This window comes from Camelus bactrianus, chromosome 6 (genome assembly GCF_048773025.1).
Source record: "Camelus bactrianus isolate YW-2024 breed Bactrian camel chromosome 6, ASM4877302v1, whole genome shotgun sequence".
NCBI lineage: Eukaryota > Metazoa > Chordata > Mammalia > Artiodactyla > Camelidae > Camelus > Camelus bactrianus.
In genome coordinates this window covers 73,627,982-73,650,539 of record NC_133544.1, presented here as the reverse complement: position 1 = coordinate 73,650,539, position 22,558 = coordinate 73,627,982, and the positions used below count along the sequence as shown (strand labels likewise).

At 37.2% G+C, this 22,558-nt stretch overlaps 1 protein-coding gene across 3 annotated transcripts in view; it reads left to right on the top strand.

Annotated features, from left to right (window-relative positions):
- The window catches only part of ZNF106 (zinc finger protein 106), a 55,246-nt gene that overhangs the window by 23,864 nt on the left and 8,824 nt on the right, over positions 1-22,558 (top strand). For 2 of the 3 annotated variants that reach the window (XM_010965198.3, XM_074365950.1), the window contains 11 exons: positions 4,129-4,759; positions 5,963-6,032; positions 7,400-7,554; positions 7,638-7,698; positions 8,162-8,500; positions 10,143-10,923; positions 11,270-11,325; positions 12,154-12,299; positions 13,782-13,916; positions 19,810-19,926; positions 22,290-22,481. In XM_010965198.3, coding sequence (XP_010963500.1) covers positions 4,129-4,759; positions 5,963-6,032; positions 7,400-7,554; positions 7,638-7,698; positions 8,162-8,500; positions 10,143-10,923; positions 11,270-11,325; positions 12,154-12,299; positions 13,782-13,916; positions 19,810-19,926; positions 22,290-22,481 — 2,683 coding nt within the window. Of the gene's footprint in view, positions 1-732; positions 2,914-4,128; positions 4,760-5,962; positions 6,033-7,399; positions 7,555-7,637; positions 7,699-8,161; positions 8,501-10,142; positions 10,924-11,269; positions 11,326-12,153; positions 12,300-13,781; positions 13,917-19,809; positions 19,927-22,289; positions 22,482-22,558 lie in introns of all 3 variants that reach the window. The other variant, XM_074365949.1, reaches the window with a different exon arrangement.

The window sequence follows — 22,558 nt, the reverse complement described above, 5'->3', positions numbered from 1 at the left end:
CAAACAGCTGTAGCTTCTTTATAAAAACCTCCGGCTCATGGAGCTCCTTATAGCACTTACTGTGGGTGCTACTTATTTGTTATGTGCTATTTTACTCCTGCTTGTGACCTTATTTCCTTAGCTAGGTTGCAAGCCCTTCAGGAACAGAAACTGCGCATAGAAGGTTTCTTTCACCACTAACAGTCATTGAATCTATGCTTGAAAATTAATGAAAGTGATTATGCAAAGTAAAATTTTACCGTTTAAAATAGGTTGACACCTTTTTTTTTTCCCAGAAAGTACCAACTACTGAAGAAATCATGGTATATTAAGAGCAGCTGAATTTAAACTATATTAACTACGATAACAAACAATAGCTACAAAATATACTTGTTCTGATTTTCAAAAAGTTGTGTAATATAAAAATAATAATTAGATGATAGGGACAAAATCCCAGAACATGCCAAGAAAAAAAGGAGCAGGAAAGGGAGGACAGTATAAATGTGTCAAGTTTTTAATATTATGGGGGTGATGGGAGACTTCAGATATTAATTTCTAAACCAATAAGTTGTGATATATGAGTTTGTAATATTTAAAGATAACAAAAACAACTACTATTTGAAATAAAAATAGACTCTATTCATATTTTGAGAAACAGAGGAGGAAGGCACAATGAAAGTTTGGTGGGTTATGCTTTGAAAGGGACCATAAGAACTCCTTTAAATCACTAATGAAGAACTGCTTTTCTTCCAGACAAGAAGAACCTTCCACTAGCAGCCAAGAAATAAAATCTGATGACAGGCGACCCCAATGGAGACGAGAAGACCGAATTCCTTACCAGGACAGAGAGAGCTACAGTCAGCCACCATGGCATCATCGTGGACCTCCTCAGCGGGACTGGAAATGGGAGAAAGATGGCTTTAATAATACTAGGAAAAACAGCTTCCCACATCCTTTAAGGAATAGTGGTGGACCAAGAGGATTTTCCGGGTGGCATAAGGGTGTTGCAGGATGCTCCTCAACTTGGTTTCACAACCATAGTAATTCTGGAGGTGGTTGGCATTCAAATAGTGGAATGGTAGATTGGAATCATAATGGTACAGGAAGGAATTCCAGTTGGCATTCTGAAGGAACAGGTGGCTTTTCCAGTTGGCATATGAACAGCAGTAACGGAAACTGGAAATCCAATGTACGTAGTACAAATAGTTGGAATTACAGTGGCCCCGGAGACAAATTTCAACCAGGCAGAAACAGAAGTTCTAACTGTCAAATGGAAGACATGACTATGCTATGGAACAAGAAGACTAAGTCAAACAAATACAATCAAGAGAGATACAATTGGCAGCGGCAAGAAAATGACAAAGTTGGTACAGTTGCCACATATAGAGGTCCTTCTGAAGGATTTACAAGTGATAAGTTTCCTTCAGAAGGCCTGCTTGACTTCAGTTTTGAGCAGCTGGAAAGCCAAACCACTAAACAAACAGACACCATAGCTTCCAAAATTGGTGGGAAGAATGGAAGTGTAGCGAGGGAGAAGCTTCGTCGCTGGACTCCTTATCCTTCCCAGAAGACTCCGGATTTACAATCAGGAATGAAAGAAGTCACCGGTAGCAAGTTAGAAAAAACAGATAAGCCTTTATTTAATTTTAGCTTGACAACCACAGGAAAACAAGAGCCCCAAATTGACGAAACAAATAATTCCCCCACATTGAAAACACAAAAAGAAACGCATACTGGATCTCTTAATCACAAAGCCATTCCTGACTGCACTGCTTCCTGTGAGGTGGTGAAAGAAGGCCCCATTACAGAAAAAGCTGAACAAGAGCATAACTTAAATAAGGTATCGTCATTAACCAACCCCCTCCTTCCAATTCCAATCACCAAATCAATTCCTCAAAAGCAAGAGTCAAAGAATCCCTCAAAAAACACCAAAACAAATTCTTATTTTCCTGGAGAATGCTCAAATCCCTTGAACAAACCCACTGTGGAAGATAATCATGGTTCTTCTTACATATCCAAATTGCGAAATTCATGTCCTCGTGTTTTAAAAGGGAATAAAAGTACTTTTGGACCTCAGAGGGAATCTGATGAAAATGTGAGTGATACTTTACAAAAAGCCAAAGAGGTGCTACAGTGTCGTGAGTCATTGCAAAATCCACTTAGCGCTCCTAAAAGGACCAGGAACTATGCAAAAGCAAGTAGGAATGTAGAAGAGTCTGAAAAAGGATCTTTGAAGATTGAATTCCAAGTACATGCGTTAGAAGATGAAAGTGATGGAGAGATATCTGACACAGAAAATCATGAAACAAAGATTAGAACTCTAGGTTCTGCAACTACAGAAGTTTTACCCTGCAGCACTCATGCTGCTGATGATAAAAAGGGGGATGACGAAAACCTGAAAACACCTAGAAAATCATCCACTTCCCCATGTAATTCAACAGTTCACCAGAAGGAATCTGAGTTACAGACAACATCTGTAGCCAGCCCACACTCTGGCTTACTGCTCGATTTGAAAACCCCTCTAGAAGATGCACAGGTTGATGACCCAGTTAAATCTCATGTATCTTATGAAACAGAAGGCTTTGAGAGTACTAGCTTGGATGCAGAGCTTCAAAAAAGCGATACAGGTCAGCCCTCAGGCCCTCTCCTGCCTGAACTCAGTAAGCTTGGCTTTCCTGCCTCGCTCCAGAGAGATCTAACCAGGCACATTAGCTTGAAGAGCAAAGCTGGAGCACACCTTCCTGAGCCAAACCTCAACAGTGCTCGCCGCATTCGCAATATCAGTGGTCACCGAAAGGGTGAGACAGAGAAGGAATCTGGGCTCAAGCCAACCCTTCGGCAGATTCTAAATGCATCTCGGAGAAACGTCAACTGGGAACTAGTCATTCAGCAAGTAACCAAGAAAAAGCAAGAGCTAGGCAAAGGCTTACCCAGGTGTGTGCCTCTTTTCAGTATCCACTTCTTTTTTTCTTTTCAACTTACTCTTTGACCTTGGTCAAGAGAATTCTACTTGTTAAATTTAATTAAATATTTGCAAAAAGTATGCGTTGTAGATGTCTGGTTTAAATATCTAAGGGTGACTGCTATTCTATACAAATGGAATAAAATGTTTCTTAGGGAATTTAGGTTAAAAAGAAGCAAACCTACTTCTGGGAAATGAGATGGGGACATAGAAAAAAACCATGGGAAATCCAGCGCTTTGGTGATAAGGGCCATAAAGTGACAGCATAAAAAAGTTTATCTATAAATCTATATCTAACTGTAGATCTTAATGAGTGATACAACTTTTAGGTATAATTGTTCTCATTACCTTTTACTTAGAATCTATGTTTGGTTATCCTTCTCTGTTTACTCTGGACATTGTATTCGTGATCACAAAATACTTTCTCTTAAGTACTTGTGTAATAGTTTGGCTATTCATCTCAATTTTAGGCATTAAACATTTTCTGAATGGTAAAGCAGCATTCAACATAGCTTTGCCACTTGAAAATCGTCCTGCTACTTACATAGCCCTCCAGGCTTACATTTCTAGCCTTGTTGACATAATGTATTTATTGTGTCATAACTTGTGAGTATTATTGAGATTATAAAGTTCTTAGCATGGTGTCTGCCACTTGTGAATGCTCAATAAAAATTTTAAAAATTTTTGTTTGTTTTTTTATTCATTTGCTGTTAAAAATTACATTGGTTTAGAGCTCCATATTCAGTAAAACCCTCAGTTTTTACTCCCTCTTTTTGTACATAGCTGTATATAAATATCTAATTAGAAATTTAAATAATAAAATTAGATATTTAAATACAGTTATTGAATTTATATACCCCTGTGGATTTTACCACCTGTGGAATATTGGGAGGGTTCTTGAGCTTGAATTGTATATATTTTTTTAATCAGATACATTGATTCAACTAATGTTTGAGTTCATAGTGTATGCATGACACTCCTACTATCCTGTTAGTGGTGGTACTTTTTACATTACAATACTTAGAATTGCTTTATGTTTGGAACTCTCACTGGACTGTGAGCTCCTTGAGGGCAAAACCATCTTATTTGTATTTGTAACCTCAGTGCTTAATAGAGTCTGGCACTTTGTAGTGTCCCCCTCTCCCAGCCATGTCTGATTTTTTTTTTCTTTTTATTTCTTTCTTGAGGTTTGGCATAGAAATGGTGCCTCTAGTTCAAAATGAACAAGAGGTCTTGGATTTGGATGGAGAGCCTGATCTGTCTAATCTAGAAGGATTCCAGTGGGAAGGTGTTTCCATTTCTTCATCACCTGGCTTGGCAAGGAAGCGAAGCCTTTCAGAGAGCAGTGTGATCGTGGACAGGGCTCCTTCTGTGTATACCTTCTTCAGTGAGGAAGGTACAGGCAAAGAAAATGAGCCACAGCAGATTTTTTCACCTAATAACTCGTTGAGATCTGCGCAGAGTCAGAAAACAACCATGGGTCTTAAGCAGGAAGTGACACCTCTGGCTGCCTCCCTGAGAACAGGTGAAAGGGCTGAAAATGTTGCTACTCGAAGACGACATAGTGTGCAATTATCATCTGATCGTGCAACACCTTTGATACATTTGGCAAAAGACCTGCATAGCCAAGAGAGCTCTACACCACCTCCAGAGAATCACAATGCCCAGGAGAGTAACGGAGAAGGAAATTCTTTATCATCAAATGTATCCCCAGCCCTTGGAATCTCCAGTTTGGCAGATGCAGCCACAGACAGTAGCTATACCTCTGGTGCTGAACAGAATGACAGTCAGATTAGAAAGAAACGAAGAGCCACTGGAGTGAGTATGATTGCTGTGCTTTTTGTAGAACATTTCACGCGGTGACTTGGCTGTAATAAGAAAGACTTAACTGTTTTAATTATTCTTGGGTATCTGGGGTTGCCATTCTCCCTACTCTGGAGTAGATAGAATTCTGAGACTCTTACTCTTAACTTTCATATTGTTATCCTGCTGGTTTCTTTCACTGAGTAACTCTACTAAGTTAGATGTAATTGAATATGAATGTACAGTACTAGGAAAATATGAAGTCATCTCTAAAACTAGTCTCTAAGCCAGTGATTTCTTTGTATCACCTGACCAAGCAATGAACCACATCTTCAGCTGTAACTTTATCTGCTTTCATGATGCATTCTGTACTGCTGCTGAAGAAAGCTGCTCTAGTGTTGCATTTTGGGTCATGTATGCTTGTCAGACTCAAGACTACTAGACTTAGCACTAAGGTAGTTTTAATATTATGAGACTGCATCTATATGAACATAGTCTTAGGAATATTTTTAGCCTCTGTTACTCTATCTTTTATACTTCAGTTACCCAGCCTGGTCCTTTTAGAATTCATTCTTTCACTGATGCCACTTCTCTTTTGGCACCTCTGTTACGAATATCGCTTAAAACCCTTTCAGGAAAAGAAGGAGTTGCTGTTGGTGATATAGTCTGAAATCTGGCACTGTGAGAAAATGGCCTGTTTCCTTTAACACTGAGACAATATAATAACAAAGTCGTTAAAAGCATGGATTGTAGGTCTGGGTTCAAATTCCAATTGTACCCTTTTGAACTCGATTCTGTAGTAGATACTAGATGAGAGGTTGTCCTATGACAAGCTAATATCTTGAGGCTTGTCTCATAGACTGTTGAGCTTCTTGTTGTAAAGATTTTATTGCTAAAATCTAAAGTAGGAACTATGAAGTCAGATATATGTATTACTAACCTTTACCAAAGTGAAATGCATTGCCTAACCCCTGTGGACTTTACCACCTCTGGAATGTTGAGAGGGTTCTTGATCTTGAATTGTATATATTTTTTTAATCAGGTACATTCATTCTACTAATATTTGAGTTCATACCATGTGCATGACACTCCTACTATCCTGTTAGAGGTGGTAGCAATAATGAAAAATAATGTATGAGTAAGAATTAATTCTTTTTTCCCTCCTGGATAATGACCTTTAACATATTTAATATTATTCAGTTTTCTTTCTCTCCTTAGGATGGATCTTCACCTGAACTCCCAAGTCTCGAAAGAAAAAATAAAAGAAGGAAAATTAAAGGAAAGAAAGGTATAGTATAGAATATTCTGTAGGAAAGAAACTGTTCTTACAGCAATTCAGCCTTTTTACAACTCAACACAAAGTGTACCTTATCAAACATGGATCGCCCATTTATTTATTTGCTTTTTTGTTGTCTTCCTTAAGGACATAGAAAAAGTTTGATTTCCTAATATATCCATTTGCAGCTATAGAAGAAATATATGATGCCACTTGTACCTGTAAACTAAAGTTAATGTATATCTTGGACAAATTGAGTTCAGTATAAAGCCAGAAAGAAAGTCTCACTGGGCTTTTTCAGTGGAATGAAGAGGAATAGGGCATTTAGTAAAAATTTTGTCCCTCTTGGTCATTTATAGCCATTTCTCCCACTTTCCGTTTTTGAGGCATCTTGGTTGCTTTTCTCATGTGAATTAAGGAGAGAAGTTATTAGTGTGGCTTCCTGACTAATATACTTTTATGACTCTTGCTCTCCACTGACTCTAACCCGTTCCACTGTTAGGGCTAGTGTAGGAAGTGATTGGATGAACCTTGGGTGATCAGATGAACCTTGGGTGGTTGGATGTGATGGGTAAGGTAGGAGTCAGGGATGACCCTAGTTTCTGTCTGGGGCAGTTGTGTGGATGATGGTATTATTTGCAGGGCTAGAAAATTTCATGAGAGTTGCAGATTGAGGGTAGAGGAAGATGGCAAGTTCCCTTTTGGATCCCTTGCATTAAAGGACTTTAGAGATACCTAGGTAGAGATACCAGGTTGGTAGTTGGATATATGGGTCTGGAGTTTAGGGGAGAGGTCTTGGCATATTGGATGGGAAAGAGACAAACACAAAAGTGACAAATACATACACATAGTAGAAAATTTTTGCGAGGCAGCTTAAATGTACTATTTCAAAGCTATATTTTCTTTAAGGTGCCTCCTCTAATAGAGGTAACTATTTTAAATTAACAGATTAGAAAAATACGGATCGGGAGGAAAGTGCAAGCAGTTCAGGTCTGACACCTAATCTAAGCAAAAGCCTTGGGTAAAGAGTGTAGTAGATAAAGGAAGATGGAAAATGAAACCTGCAACAGCTGATTTGCCTGGGGCAGAGATTGCACTTGAAAGTGTCCTGGTGGAAGGTGGGATTTGGTAATATGGTACCATGTGGTGGTACACTTACCTAGGAGACACCTCCATCATACCAGCTCTTACTTTCCGTTTCTGACACTAACAACATCAGGCTTGACTACATGGTTTGTGAAATTTGATGAGTCCCTCTAGTGACCTACTGGGGAGAATATAAAGGTTTATCCTAGATAATCGATGTAGTTGCATCTTCTGAGAAGCTGTATTATTAAAGAGAAGTCTCCAGTACTGAACTTAATGGTTTCTTTTGACAGAACGTTCTCAAGTTGACCAGCTGCTGAATATTTCTTTAAGGGAGGAAGAACTAAGCAAATCATTGCAGTGCATGGATAACAATCTTCTGCAAGCCCGTGCAGCACTTCAGACAGCTTATGTTGAAGTTCAGAGGCTACTTATGCTCAAGCAGCAGGTAACAGCAGATGGGACGTTTAATGAAAATGGATCATCTTGAAGTTGGACTTCAGAATGCTTAACAAAATACTTTATTTTTAGATAACTATGGAGATGAGTGCACTGAGGACCCATAGAATACAGATTCTACAGGGATTACAAGGTATTCAGAGAATCTGATGGATTGGGCCCTCTGTAGCTTGTTGCTTTTTTGCTCACTATAGAGGGGGATTAAAGTAGTCATGAAAAAGGTCATTTGATTTCTTTCATGTCTCCTTGGTTTCATCCTTCTATAGGAAGGCCTGTGAGACTGTATATCCCCAAAATGCTTAGCAATGGAGACAGTATGTTAACAGAAAGAGACTTAGATTAGGGATCCCAAAATGTGTATTCAAATATTGAGTCCTGCATTATGACTTTGAATAAGTCACTAAAATCTGAAAAGTTGGAATATTAATGCCTGTTCTGTCTGTATCCTGGGTGGTTGTATAGCTTATGTAACTATATTTTGAAGAATTTTGAGGGACTTTAAAATTCTCTTGTAATCTTTAAAAATACAAATTGGCTCAGAAGTGAGTGACTTTTCAGGTAATATTTTTGCATTTGTGTGTGTGTTTCCATTCTAGAAACATACGAACCTTCTCAGCGCCCAGACCAGGTTCCATGTAGCCTTACACGAGAACAAAGGAGTGTTAGATCTCAATCATCTGCTGATGCCACACTGCTGCCTACTCCCTTTTTCCCAGTTTTCCTGGAACCTCCATCTTCCCATATGTCTCCATCATCCACTGGAACCCCTCTCCAAGTACTCACATCTATTTTCCAAACCCCTGGCAGCGTTCCTGCTCCAGACTCATCAGTTCAGATTAAACAGGAACCCATGTCTCCTGAACAGGATGAGGATGTGGATGCTGTGTCACAAGGCTCTGCTTGCATTTTGTCCAAGGAATTACTGCAAGCTAATAGTATGTAAATTTCCTCTGGGTTAAGGGCAGCTCTGTAGTGGGTCTGGGGCAATTTTATATCAGTGCTGTAACATCATACTTGTCCATTAAAACTAAAGTTACTACAGTTTTTTTGAAGTTTCCTTATTCAGGAGGATTATTTAAATATCATTAACTTTTTCCTTGTTTTCTTTAATGTAGGATTACTGAATTGACTTTGGATTCACACCTAACAGGTTCCATTTTTTAGGATTGGTGAAGAATTATTTGGTTTTTGTGAGATAAGTGGCATTGAAGTTGTTCAGTCAATTTTTTTAGATATGATGCAGCCTCTGAATTTCTCTGTACCTACCTGTCTTTATCATTTCAACTACAAACCAGGATTAATATAGACCTGAGGGGCAGGTGGCCATGATGAAAGGCAGAGGACTCTGGGGCTTGGAATCACCTAATAGGAACTTGGGTGATTTTGGGAAATAGCCAGGGTTTTTACTCTTAAGTGAAGTTTGTATTGTGAGAATGGTGCTATATTGAAAATTAAGTAAAAAGCAAATAAATTGACATTGTGCAATTTTTTTTTTTAGAGCAAAAACAAAGTCTTAAGAATTACCCTAGATTTTGCTACCTGTTGCAACACTAATCATTGATACCTATATCAAATGCGTATTATCTCTCATGTTGAATTTTATTACTTTTATGTGGATAGAATTTAGTATTTTTTTAAAAACTAGTAGTATTTTTCCCCCAAAATAGCTTTTATTAGATTTTCTTTTGATTGCAAAAGTAATTCATGTTCATTGTAAAATATTGGGAAACTATAAAAATGTAGATTCACTATTTTGTTACATATTTCAGTCTTAAATTATAAATGTGTTTACATGGAGCCTTTATACAAAGGATGACTTGTATTCTGTTATAACTTGACTTTTTCCCACTTACTTAATCATGATCATTTTCCTGTGATATAAAAATAATTCATCTAAAATGTTGTTTCACTAGTTTCATGATATTTCAGAAGTCGCACAATACTCTGGATATGTAAATAATTTATATGATCTCCTTTGAATATTTAGGTTTTTTCCCCTTTTTTTGTATTCTGCACTACATTATATATGTCTTTGACTATGTCTGTAATTATTTCATCAGTTTAAATTCCTAGACATGAAATAACTAACTCAAAGAAAATAGACACTTTTAAGTCAGCTGACTTTTAAACTACTAGTATGTAGCTAAATTGGATGATATATAAGTAAAGTGCATAGTAAAAAACTTCTAAAAAATAAAGGGGAAAGCACGTCAGCTAAATAGGTATTTGAGAGTCTACTAAGAGTAAAACACGTTATTTAATATGTGGCCCTTTCAAACTAGAAAGAAAAAAGATCAATAGAAACAATCCCTGCCCATAAAAGGAGCTTTTTTAGAGTACAAGACATGCATGTTATTTGTGAGAATAATGCAAGACAAAGTGTGTAAGTATTATCATAGAAATTTGTGTAGGTTATGGGAAACTGAGGGGTGAGATAACAGCTTTAGCAGTCGTGGTTTAGTTAACATGTTATCCAAATGTCATTGTTTGGTAGAAGTTCAGTGATAATTGCAGCTTATGACTATAAATGGCAGAAACACAAAAAAATGTGGTAATTTTTTTTCTTTCTCAATTCAGGAGAGATCAGTGACAGTTGTCCAGTTTATCCAGTCATCACTGCAGCATTGTCCATATCAGAGCTAACAGAAAGGTTCCATGAGCCTAGCCAAGAACTTAAACTTTCCATGGAGCAAGAAAATACCAGAAATGGAGGGGACACCCCCCCTTCCCAGTCAGCTGGTCCCCCTAGCATGAACAGGGAAAGTGAAGAGCCGTCCAGAGGCAACAGCGGGTCTGAAGCCTGTGCTAGTTCTTTTCCAAGATTGTCCTTTGCTTCAGAAACCCCTTTAGAGAAAGAGCCCCACTCTGCAAATGACCAGCCAGAACAACAGGCTGAGTCCACTCTGACATCAGCTGAAACTAGGGGGAACAAGAAAAAGAAGAAACTTAGGAAGAAGAAAACTCTACGGGCTGCCCATGTTCCTGAGAACAGCGACACTGAACAGGATGTATTTACTGCTAAACCTGTAAGGAAAGTAAAAACTGGGAAGTCTCTTAAAGGCGCAAAAGTGACAACCTCTACCTGGGAAGATAGCAGAACTGGCCCAGAACAAGAGAGTGTCAGAGATGAGCCCGAGAGTGACTCGTCTCTAGAAGTCCTAGAAATTCCTAATCCTCAGTTAGACGTGGTAGCCATTGATTCTTCTGAATCTGGAGAAGAGAAACCAGACAGCCCATCTAAAAAGGACGTTTGGAACTCCACAGAGCAAAACTCGTTAGAAGCTTCTCGCTCTGGTTGTGATGAAGTAAGCTCTACCAGTGAGATTGGCACTCGCTATAAAGATGGCATCCCTGTAAGGTAAGGATATTTTATTGTTCCAGTCAGAAAAGTTTTCACCATTCTTTTCTTAGAAAATATAACTTTGTTAGGAATCAAAATTTTTTGAAGAATCACATTTATAGAAAATCGGTAGGGAGTATGGATGTGGAAGACTCAAACCTTACAACAGAGATTTTCTGCTTTCTCATTTGTGTTGTAAATATCTACTATACTTTTATTTCCTTTCATATAGAAATTTCAGATGGAAAAACTGATCTCTTTATTTTGCCCGTTGTTTAGAACAATCCTTTGAGTCAGGAAAGTAAGTTTTACTACCTATCCTATTCACACAGATGCTAAGAAGACTTTTGCTATTATTTTGTAGTGTGGCAGAAACTCAGACTGTGATCTCCTCCATAAAAGGATCAAAGAACTCTTCAGGTATTTGATTATTCAGTTGTATTTAAGTGAATTACAAAAAGGCTTGCAGGGTTTAAATCTACTTAGATATGCTTACAGGGGTTGGGGACTGGTCTTCCCACCAAGGGGATTGCTTTGACCAGCAAATCCTCAAATCTTGAATTTCAGTTTCTTACTCCTGTCTCTCTTACCTGGCTCTCTTATTTGTTCAACTATTAGTTTGGTTAGCCTTCTGAATCTTTGGTTCCCGCATCTGTGGATTCAGTAGATTGTGTAATACGCATTTACTGAAAAAAATTTGTGTGTAAGTGGACCTGCACAGTTCAAACTGTGTTGTTCAAGGTCAGCTGTAAATGGGAGGATGTGTGTAGGTTATATGCAAATACTATACCATTTTATATAAGAGACCTGAGCATCCCTGGATTTTTATATATATGGGAGGTTCTGGAACAAATCTCCCCTTAGAAACCAGGAGACAACTCTATTAAGGTTTTGTTGGCTCTGGGGATTTCTGCTTTGAAAAGGAGCTGCTTAAAGAATAATGCCTTCCTCAACAAAATAACTGGCAGCAGAGGAGACTGAATGTGGAGAGATATTTGGAGCCTTACAGGTATCACTCAAAAATTCATTGTATAAGTTTATATCTTTTTCCTAAGTGAAAGGTCTTCCCTGCTTTCTCTTATTATGAAATCTTCAGAATGGAGATCACTAATGAAAAATGTGATGTTTTGCTGAGGGAATGAAGCTTTAAGGAGAATCCAGGGACCACTTTATTGTAGTGGTTTTAATTTTGGAGTATCTTTTCAGAAACAAGCAGACATGTTTCTGAAGCATATTCTTATTTTCTAGAAATATCTTCAGAGCCAGGAGATGATGATGAGCCCACAGAAGGGAGCTTTGAGGGGCACCAAGCTGCAGTGAATGCAATTCAAATATTTGGGAACTTACTCTATACTTGCTCAGCAGATAAAACTGTCCGAGCTTATAATCTGGTGGTAAGTTAATATATCAGTCTGAATGTTTTTGGTTGTTTGCAGGCTTTAGAAACTCTAGCTTGTACTGCCTTAAACAATTGAAGTTTATTTGCTGCCCACAGATGGAATGGGCTTTAAACTAACTTTAGATACAATTGATCTGATGGCTCACTAGGGTCAATGGGGACTTAATTTCTGTCTCTCCACTCTGCCTTCTCTGGTATCCTTCTTCCTAAAGCTAATTCTCCTCCTGTTCACAGATAGATGTCAGAGGCCACCAGAGTTTCTTTTCCCTCCCACCACCAAAAAAGAGCCCTGTGCTTTCCTCCCTGAATAATCACTTGGCAAAAGGAGATGAGGTTATAACAATACGTTTGGGCTGGTCAGGCCCCAGCCTTTGAGTTGGCGATTAGGTCAATACCGTAGCTGCTACATAATAGAGAAGGGATAGAATGCATATTGGGGAAGTATTAGAGGAGTTGTTTTCCCTGAGGGTCAATTAATTGTCCCAAGTTATTAAGAGAAGCAACAGTTTTCCACTGTTCCACACTTAGTATAATCTGATGCTCATTATTCTCAGCTGCCATAGAATGGACTTGTGAGTTTTTAATTTAGTATATGTCATACCAATTCTGTTTATAAACAATGATTTTAATGAAGAAACTTCAGGAACACTATGTTGTCTGAACAAACACCGTGAAAGTATTTGAAATTGATGAAAGTCCTTGGAAATCAAAAGATTAGATGATCGAATATATGTGTATATATGCATGACTGGGACATTGTGCTGTACACCAGAAATTGACACATTATAACTGGCTGTACTTCAGTTAAATAAATGAAGATTAGATGATGAACCAAGAAAATGTGTTTGCTGTGAGCAAGGGGTATATAGATTCCTTTAGCTTAATGATGTGAGGGGCAACAGGGATGACTGAAGGAGAAAACAATGATTCCAGGAGGTATGAGTGTAAGATTTGGGAATTGGCTCTAACTTTAAATTGCAAGATATGTGCATTCTAAATAGATACCAGTATGGGCATAGTTAACAGGATGTTCCCTTATGAAACCACAACTGGACCACTAGGACCTGTGGGGGCACTTGACATGTCTTTGAATATTTGTGGAGCATTGTCACAAGCTACTGATCAAATGTAGGAACTTATCTGGGTAATTAGCTGTAATTTGGATTTGCTAGATCTTTGGTCCACATGTTGGAGATCCTTGCCCTAGACGTTAGTTAAAATTCTTGCCTGTCTTAACAGCAAATTGCCATAAGTATTTTTTGGTATGACTCAGTTAACGTAAAGTTGCAGGTACCTCAGTACGTGTAACTGTTTGCTGGGCATTCAGTGAACAGGAATTTACTGAACACCTTTTGATCTTAGGCACTGAGGATCCAACGATGAACTGTATGTTTTTGCATCCTTTTTTTTTTGAAGAAATGTGTTATCTAATTTGTCTACATCCACAAGTCATGATTTGATCTCTGCTTGACTTTAGAGTCGTAAGTGCATTGGTGTCTTTGAGGGCCACACCTCCAAAGTGAACTGCCTCCTGGTCACTCAGACCTCTGGAAAGAATGCTGCCCTTTACACTGGTTCCAGTGATCACACCATTCGCTGCTATAATGTTAGGGTAAGTGGGTCCAGAGAAATGAGAAGTGAGACTATTGAACTGCTTTGGCTGTATTTACTGTGTAGAGTGGAGGCTGAAACAGATGCTTCATTCTGCTCACTTTCTTGCTTGTGCACCTATTTTAGTACACTTGTATAACCCTTGGTAGAAACGAGGCTTCGATCTAAACCATATTTTCTGTCTCTCTCCACCAATATCTTTTCATTTACTACTTAGTTATGTACTTCCCTTGATCCTTCCAACAAATACTACTCTTTTTATTTTCACATCATTTGCCAAAATTAATCCTAGACAGAAAAAGAGTTAAATGTTTAAATTTTTTAAACCAGAAGACTTAAAATTAGGTATCTCCTCTGAGAAAGAATTTTCTAACCCTAAATGCATTGAAAGAAATGAGAGGAAATAATTTGTGTTAAAAAATATATACATATATTCTTTTTTTTTTTTAACACAAATGTTCATAGCAGCTTTATTTGTAATAACCAAAAACTGGAAACAACCCAAACATCAATCAACTGGTGAAAAGATAAACAAATGATTTTATATCCATACAATGAACTACTTCATAGCAATAAAAAGGAATAAACTCTTTTTTTTTTTAACATTTTTAATTGAGTTATAGTCATTTTACAATGTTGTATCAAATTCCACGGTATAGCACAATTTTTCAGTTATACATGAACATACATATATTCATTGTCACATTTTTTCCCCACTGTGAGCTACCACAAGATCTTGTATATATTTCCCTGTGCTATACAGTATAATCTTGTTTATCTATTCTGCATATGCCTGTCAGTATCTACAAATTTTGAAATCCCAGTCTGTCCCTTCCCACCCCCCACCCCCTTGGAAACCACAAATTTGTATTCTATGTCTGTGAGTCTGTTTCTGTTTTGTATTTATGTTCATTTTAAAAAATTTTTTAGATTCCACGTATGAGCAATCTCATATGGTATTTTTCTTTCTCTTTCTGGCTTACTTCACTTAAAATGACATTCTCCAGGAACATCCATGTTCCTGCAAATGATGTTATGTTGTCGTTTTTTTATGGCTGAATAGTATTCCATTGTATAAATATACCACATCTTCTTTATCCAGTCATCTTTTGATAGATATTTAGGCTGCTTCCATGTCTTGGCTATTGTAAATAGTGCTTCTATAAACATTGGGGTGCAGGTGTCTTTTTGAAGTAGGGTTCCTTCTGGATATATGCCCAGGAGCGGGATTCCTGGGTCATATGGTAAGTCTATTCCTAGTCTTTGGAGGAATCTCCATACTGTTTTCCACAGTGGCTGCACCAAACTGCATTCCCACCAGCAGTGTAGGAGGGTTCCCTTTTCTCCACAGCCTCTCCAGCATTTGTCATTTGTGGACTTTTGAATGATGGCCAGAATGGTGTGAGGTGATACCTCATCATAGTTTTGATCTGCATTTCTCTGATAATTAGTGATATTGAGCATTTTTTCATGTGCCTGTTGATCATTTGTATTTCTTCCTTGGAGAATTGCTTGTTTAGGTCTTTTGCCCATTTTTGGATTGGGTTGTTTGTTTTTTTGTTAAGTTGTATGAGCTGCTTATGTATTCTGGAGATCAAGCCTTTGTTGGTTTCATCGTTTGCAAAAATTTTCTCCCATTCCATAGGTTGTCGTTTTGTTTTACATTATGGTTTCCTTTGCTGTGCAGAAGCTTGTAAGTTTCATTAGGTCCCATTTGTTTATCCTTGCATTTATTTCTTACATTCTTAACTTTTTAAAAAGGCTTAATTATTTGAAGCAAAATTTATAATACTAAACCATTAGGTTTTTAACATATGTAGGTGGAATATGTGTGGTTAGAGGAACACAAAGGAAAGGGAAAGGATAGAATAGTGCTGTTACAAGCTTGTATTTTATTGAGAATAAGTCAGTATTAACTTGAACTAGATAGTTATAATTTAAAGAGTAATCTCTAGAGTGCTGGTTCACAACTTTCATGTGCATCAGATGGACCTGGAGAGCTTCCTGAAACACGTATTACTGGAACCCACTCCTAGAGTTTCAGGAGGCTTGGGATAGAGCCCAAGAGTTTACATTTCTAACATGTGATATGATGCTGCTGGTCTAGGGCCCTCTGAAAACAGCTGCCCTAGAGCAGCCACTGAAAGAGTAATGCAAAGAAAGGGAGCTTAAAAATTCAATAGAGGATAGCTCACAGTGAAAAAAAATGTGACAATGGATATATGTATGTTCATGTATAACTGAAAAATTGTGCTCTACACTGGAATTTGACACAACATTGTAAAATGACTATAACTCAATAAAAAAAGTTAAAAAAATTCAGTAGAGGAATATAAATGTCATACAAAAAACATGTGTTTAATAGGAAACAAGGCATAAATGGTGGAACAGAGAAATAAAAATGAGACAAATAGAAAGCAAATTGGAGACCTAAATCTAACCATATTTACTGATTATATTCAATGTGAATTACAGTCAAATCAAAAGACAGATTGACTAGATAAAGAACAAATATCAAAATCTATGCTGTCTACAAGAGACAGCCTTTGAATTCAAAGACACAAGTAGGTTGAAATAAAAGAATAGTAAAAGATGTACTATGCAAATAGTAACAAAAAAGAGCTGGAATGGTTATTGTATTATCAGGCAAATAGACTTTTTTTCCTCCCCCTAATTCCTTCTCTCCTGCTCTATCTTTCTCTCTCTCCTTCCTTCCTTTCTCTGTTTCTTCAGGTCTTATTTAATTTTTTTTTTTTAATGGAGGTACTGAGGATTGAACCTAGGACCCTGTACATGCTAAGCATGCACTCTACCACTTGAGCTATACCCTCTCCTTACTTTAAGACAAGGAATACTACTGAGACAAGGCAGCATTCCATAATGATGAAAGGGGCAATACAGCAGGAATATAGAACAATTATAAATATATATATACCCAGTAGCAGCTCCAAAACACATGAAGAAATACTGATAGAACTACAAGGAGAAATAAACAAATTCACAATTATGGTTGAAGGCTTTAACACCTCTCTCTCTATAGTTGTTAGATTACTAAATAGAAAATCATTAAGGATATAGAAGAACTGGACAATACCATCAGCAGGCAAGATCTAATTAACATCTGTAGACTCCTCCATCCAAAACAGCAGCATACATATACTCTTCAAGTGCACATGAAACATTCACCCGGATAGACCACATACTAGGTCATTAAATAAGTCTTGATCTTACTGTGAATCTTAATTAAAAGGATTGAAATCATTTAGGGTATGGTCTCCAGCCACGATGGAATTAGACATCAATAACAGAAATTTGGGAAATCCCCAAATATGGGGAGATGAAGTAGCAAACTTAAGTTACCCGTGATTCAAAGGAGAAGTCACAGGGAAATTAGAAAGTATCTTGAACTAAATGAAAGTAAGCATACAGCTGTTAGTAGGATGCAGCTAATGCATTGCTGAGGGGGAAGTTTGTAGTTTTAAATGTTTATAGTATTTTTTAAAGAAAGATTTAAAAGCAGTTATCTAATTTTCTAAGAAAAAGAAGAAAAAGTTAAACTCCAAATAACTAAATATATAAAGGAAATAATAACAGTATGGAAACCGATAATATATAAAACTGACATACAGTAAGGAAAAAGCAATGAGACCAGAAGCTAGTTTTTTGAAAAGATAAGTAAAATAAACTTACAGCTAAATTGGTCAAAACAGAGAAAAGCCACAAATTTCCAGTATCCAAAATGAAAGAAGGAACCTCAACAACATTACTCATTTTAGTAAAAGAAACAATATATCCATCAACTAACTGATAAATGGATAAATGTGGTATATAAAAAGTAGAATAATATTAGCAACAAAAAGAAACTATTGATACATGTAGCAACATGGATGGGCCTCAGAAACATCATGATAGGTGATAGAAAGCCAGATGTAAAAGACTACATACTAAATGTTCCCTTAAAATGGAATTCTAGAAAAGGCAGAACTGTCCCGGTTGCCTGGTATGATAGTGAGGATTGACTGAAGGAGGGTATGAGGTAACTTTTTGGAGTGGTGGAAACATTCTTAAAGTTGATTGTGGTGATGGTTGCATGGCTGTGTACTTTACTAAACTTACTGAAATGTATATTTAACAGGGTGAATTTTATTATATGGAAATAATACTTAAATCTGTTGAAAATTGTAAACAAATTTTGGCAAAAAATTATCATAAGTAAAAAGAAGGAAAAACAGTTGCAACATAGGATAGGATAAACATAGGGTTAATATATGTTGTGAGGAGCTTACACCTTTGAGAAGAGAAATACTAGAATCCGTATATATACATTGGAAAAGGAAATTCCTTAAAAAGAGAATGTACAAATAACTATTTGAAAATAATACAGTTTTGCCAGTAAATGGAAGTTAAAAGCTTAGGCCTGTTTTGACTTATAAAACTTGTAAAAGATTTTTCAGTATTTTTAAGAGTTCTAATACGGAGTAATAGTTGGCATAGTAAATTCTTAACTAGTTTTTGAAATTAAAGTGTAACTTTATACAGTAAAGTACACGAATTTCAAGTACACAGCTTGATGAATTTTTACATAGGTACACATTTGTTTAACCCCCACCAAGATCAAAATATAGATCATTTCTATCCTCCTGAAGCTTCCCTCATACCCCCCCCCAGTCACCACCTCCTGCCAGAGATAACTTCTATCTTTATAGATTATATTTCTATGTGTTTGAACTTCATATAAATAAACTATACTGCATGCATTCTTTCACATTAGCTTTAGCTCACTATAATGTCTGAAATTCTTCTTTATTGTTGCATGCACCAATAGTTCTTTTTTATTATTGTATTGTTTCCCCTATTGAATTATAAAATGATCTCATATGGATGGGTTAGCCAGAGGCAACATTTGAGCATGTTCAAGTGTTTTATTTTACATTTTCATATGCAGCATTTATATTTGTAATTTTATGGGCAGAAGGTAATTTAAAAGACTGACTCTTTAGATCTGAAAGAAGGCTGGGAGAAGAGATCAAAGGCTTTGATAGCCTGCAGCTTTTGTCATCTAACCCATAGCTTGTTCCATCCTGCCCACTTACAGCCGACTTGATTTTAACATCTTATCCAGACCTCTTTAAAAACCTACACTTGGGTCTTTGGTCATTATCATTCAGCAGCATTCAATCTTAAGCACTTACCATGTTACTGGTCCTGTTCTAGGTTCTAGGTCATTAGATTTGCTGGTATAATCCAGTTCTGGAAATACATGGAAATCGTTTCTTGAAGGTCAGATGGAACAGTGTTTCTTTAACCTGGCTATGCATCAGAATTTCTAAGGAAATTTTTAAAAATATGTATTCCAGAGTCTACTAAATTAGAGTCTCAGGGATTGGGGGTGAAGCTTGGGGTTCTATATATTTTAAAAGCTCCTTGGGTAATTATGGACCAGCTAACCTGGCACTGATTTGAAGGAAGTATTTGGGAGCTGTTGAAATAGAGAATCAGTTGCAGGAAAGCACCTATTTGATTAATGCAGTTATCATAAATACAACTATAATCTTCATTTTTCCTTTTGGACATCAAGTGAAGGTTTAACTTTATCTTCGGCAGAGGCTAAAACCTGACTCATAGTGCCCTTTAAAGAATTTCTACATTCCAAATTAGAAACATAGGTAACATTATTAGAAATTACATTCATTTTCTGTATTATCTACAGCTTGAGAGTTTTTGGCCACATATTTCAAAGCAGAAAAAAAAGTCTAAGGTAATCTTCTACGAAGTGGAGGAAGCTGCATTTTCTTCCTTATAAAAGTCATTTCACACTCTGTTCTCAGAAGGATTATTTTCACATTTTATTTGCTTTCAACCTTGGCTGATTAGGTATTGTGTACTTTTATCAGACACGAGAATGTGTGGAGCAGTTACAGCTGGATGACCGGGTTCTCTGCCTCCACAGTAGATGGCGAATTCTCTATGCAGGACTGGCAAATGGCACTGTGGTCACCTTCAACATAAAGGTTAGTGGTTGGGGAGAGAAGGCTGAATTCCCATGCCACTTGAAAATAGTGTGAGAGTGTGTGGAAAGAAGTAGAAAGCAGACATTTTTCCTGGTTTTTTTTTTTTTTTTTTTTTTTTTTTTTGGTGTGTGTGAGAAAGCAACAGAATTAGCCACTATTCAAAAACTTTTTTTTCTGTTGTAAGTGAAACAGGATGCTGGATTCTGTCTGCTGAGGCCCAAGTGTGCCAGGACCGAAATGTAACTCTACTAAACTAAACCAAGCCTGATGATTTGGGGCCAAATAATGAGTCATAGGTTAAACTAGTCTATTTCATTTTAAGAATGACACCATGAAAAATGAGCTTAAATTCCTTTGAGTTTGACATTGATGTGGTTTGGAACTGATTTAGGGTTTCATGAAGGTAGCCTGTTCTGTAAACTGAACTAAGTCAAAGGTTTGCCTTCATGCCTGTGGGCCTCATTCTTTCCTAACCCCAAGACAAGTCCATTTGTTGAGCAAAACTTTACTGAGTACTATCATATGCTTAGGAAATGAATATGGACCAGTTCTTGATGGCCCTGTGTACTTTGCTAATGTAGTTGGACTTCATCTTGTAGACTTTAAAGTATGAGAGATATGATCCAATTTGTGTCTTAGAAAAAGTCACTTTGAAGTTGAACAGATTGGAAAATACTGGTACTAATGGAGGCAAGGAGACCATTTAGGAGGCTTTGTAACGGAAGCTGACATGAAAGATTAGATTAAGGTGAAGAGAAGGGACTGGATAAAAGATGTCATCAGAGGTAGAAGTGATAGGTTTGGTTACTAAATAATTGTAGCACTCTACCCCCAAGGTCACTTGGTCATCTTTTAACAGGGTGTTAGAATGTTTTTTATGCCTGATTACAGTATCATTCATATGAGTACCTACTCCTTCCACCTGCTAGCTGGAACTAAGCATAAGGGATGCAATAAAACATGTCATGGTTTTTGCTTTTAAGAAGCATAAAATCAAGTTAGAAGAATCTAACACATATATAATCAAGTGTCATGTCCCCTTGATCTGAATAGATCACAGAAGGATAGTTAGAGAAGGTTTTTGCATTCTAGATACAAAGTGCTAACAGCCTAGATTAGATTTGTTTATGGCAATAGAAATAAAGAAGAAAGAATAGATTTAAAATATTTTAAAGGATAAAACTTGATAATTACCCAATTTTCATCTATTTTATGAGATTAATGTAATCAAAGGTAGATAGAAGTTAGGAACAAGACTTTTGGGGCAAGATGATGACAAGTTCAAAAGATCTTTATTTATTTATTTTTTTTAAAACAGTCTTTAAATGGTTGAAAAGCCCCAGGTAAGATAGACCTTGAGCCAGAGATTTGAGAGTTTCTGCAAAGATGTGAATTTTGAAGGCTTGTTAGGGCTGGGCCTTATCTATTTTTGACCATACTCCCAGAATGTAGTGCTTCCTGGGACTCAACAGAAAGCCAGGCTGTTGACCTGGGCCTGTCCACCATCAGGTCCTGAACTCCATTGGTCTGTCTCCCCAGTATCTCAGGATGACTGAGTTTGATGCTCAGCTCTGTAGGCTCCCAGCTGCTGCTCTTTGCCTAGTTTCTGGGAATTTTATCCATACATGACCCTAAAGTACCTTTTTAGAGTTTTGGGTAAGTAGGAGACTTCATGAGCAAGATTGGTGCAGGGATGAGGGAAGCAAGTCTAAAATCTGAAGAAAAGGACTATTTGGGAATTCAGGATGTGACTGTGCCACTCTGATTGATATAAAGGCTTCTGTGTCTACTAAATGATGTTAGGAGAGAGGACGTAGAACCAGAAATCAGAAGAATGTCAGAATAACAGAAAGGTGGGGAATGAGAGAGTCTGTGATTAACTAAGTAAGTGGTTCTCAATAGAGAGTTTTTGAAACACCATGAAAAATAGAGTGCATGAATTTTGGATAACAACAACAAAAAACAAACAGTGAAAGAATTCTTGGGTCTGTGGCAAGGAAAAAAAATTGAATATGAAGAAAAGTTTGATCATACATTATCATTAACTTAAGGGAAATGAGAGAGGACATAAAAAGAGAACCAGATTCTAATTATGATCAGGATAGTGTAGGTTGAAGGTAGAAGTGAGTTTATAATGTAAGACTTTGTCCCCACTTGAAGAGAGGAGAAAGGAGTCATGAATGCAGGGAGAGTTGGAATGGGAGTGGCAGGGGTTGGGAAGTTAGAGATAGGGATTGGGTATGAGAACTTAGCACAGGTGTTAGAATTTAGAGTTTGTATCAAGGTAGTGATTTTGGTTGGTTGATGTTGAGTTTTTCCAGCTAAGTTGCTTTTACTTCATATAATAGTACCTTGTTTTTCAGAACAACAAACGACTTGAAATCTTTGAATGCCACGGCCCTCGGGCTGTCAGCTGTCTTGCCACAGCTCAGGAAGGTGCCCGAAAGCTGCTGGTTGTGGGGTCTTATGACTGTACCATTAGTGTACGTGATGCACGAAATGGACTGCTCCTTAGAACTCTGGAGGGCCACAGCAAAACCATTCTTTGCATGAAGGCAAGTATAACGCAAAAGGACAGGAGTTCGTTGTCTGGCACAAATAGAAGGGTTTAAATGAGATTTCCCATGTTGCC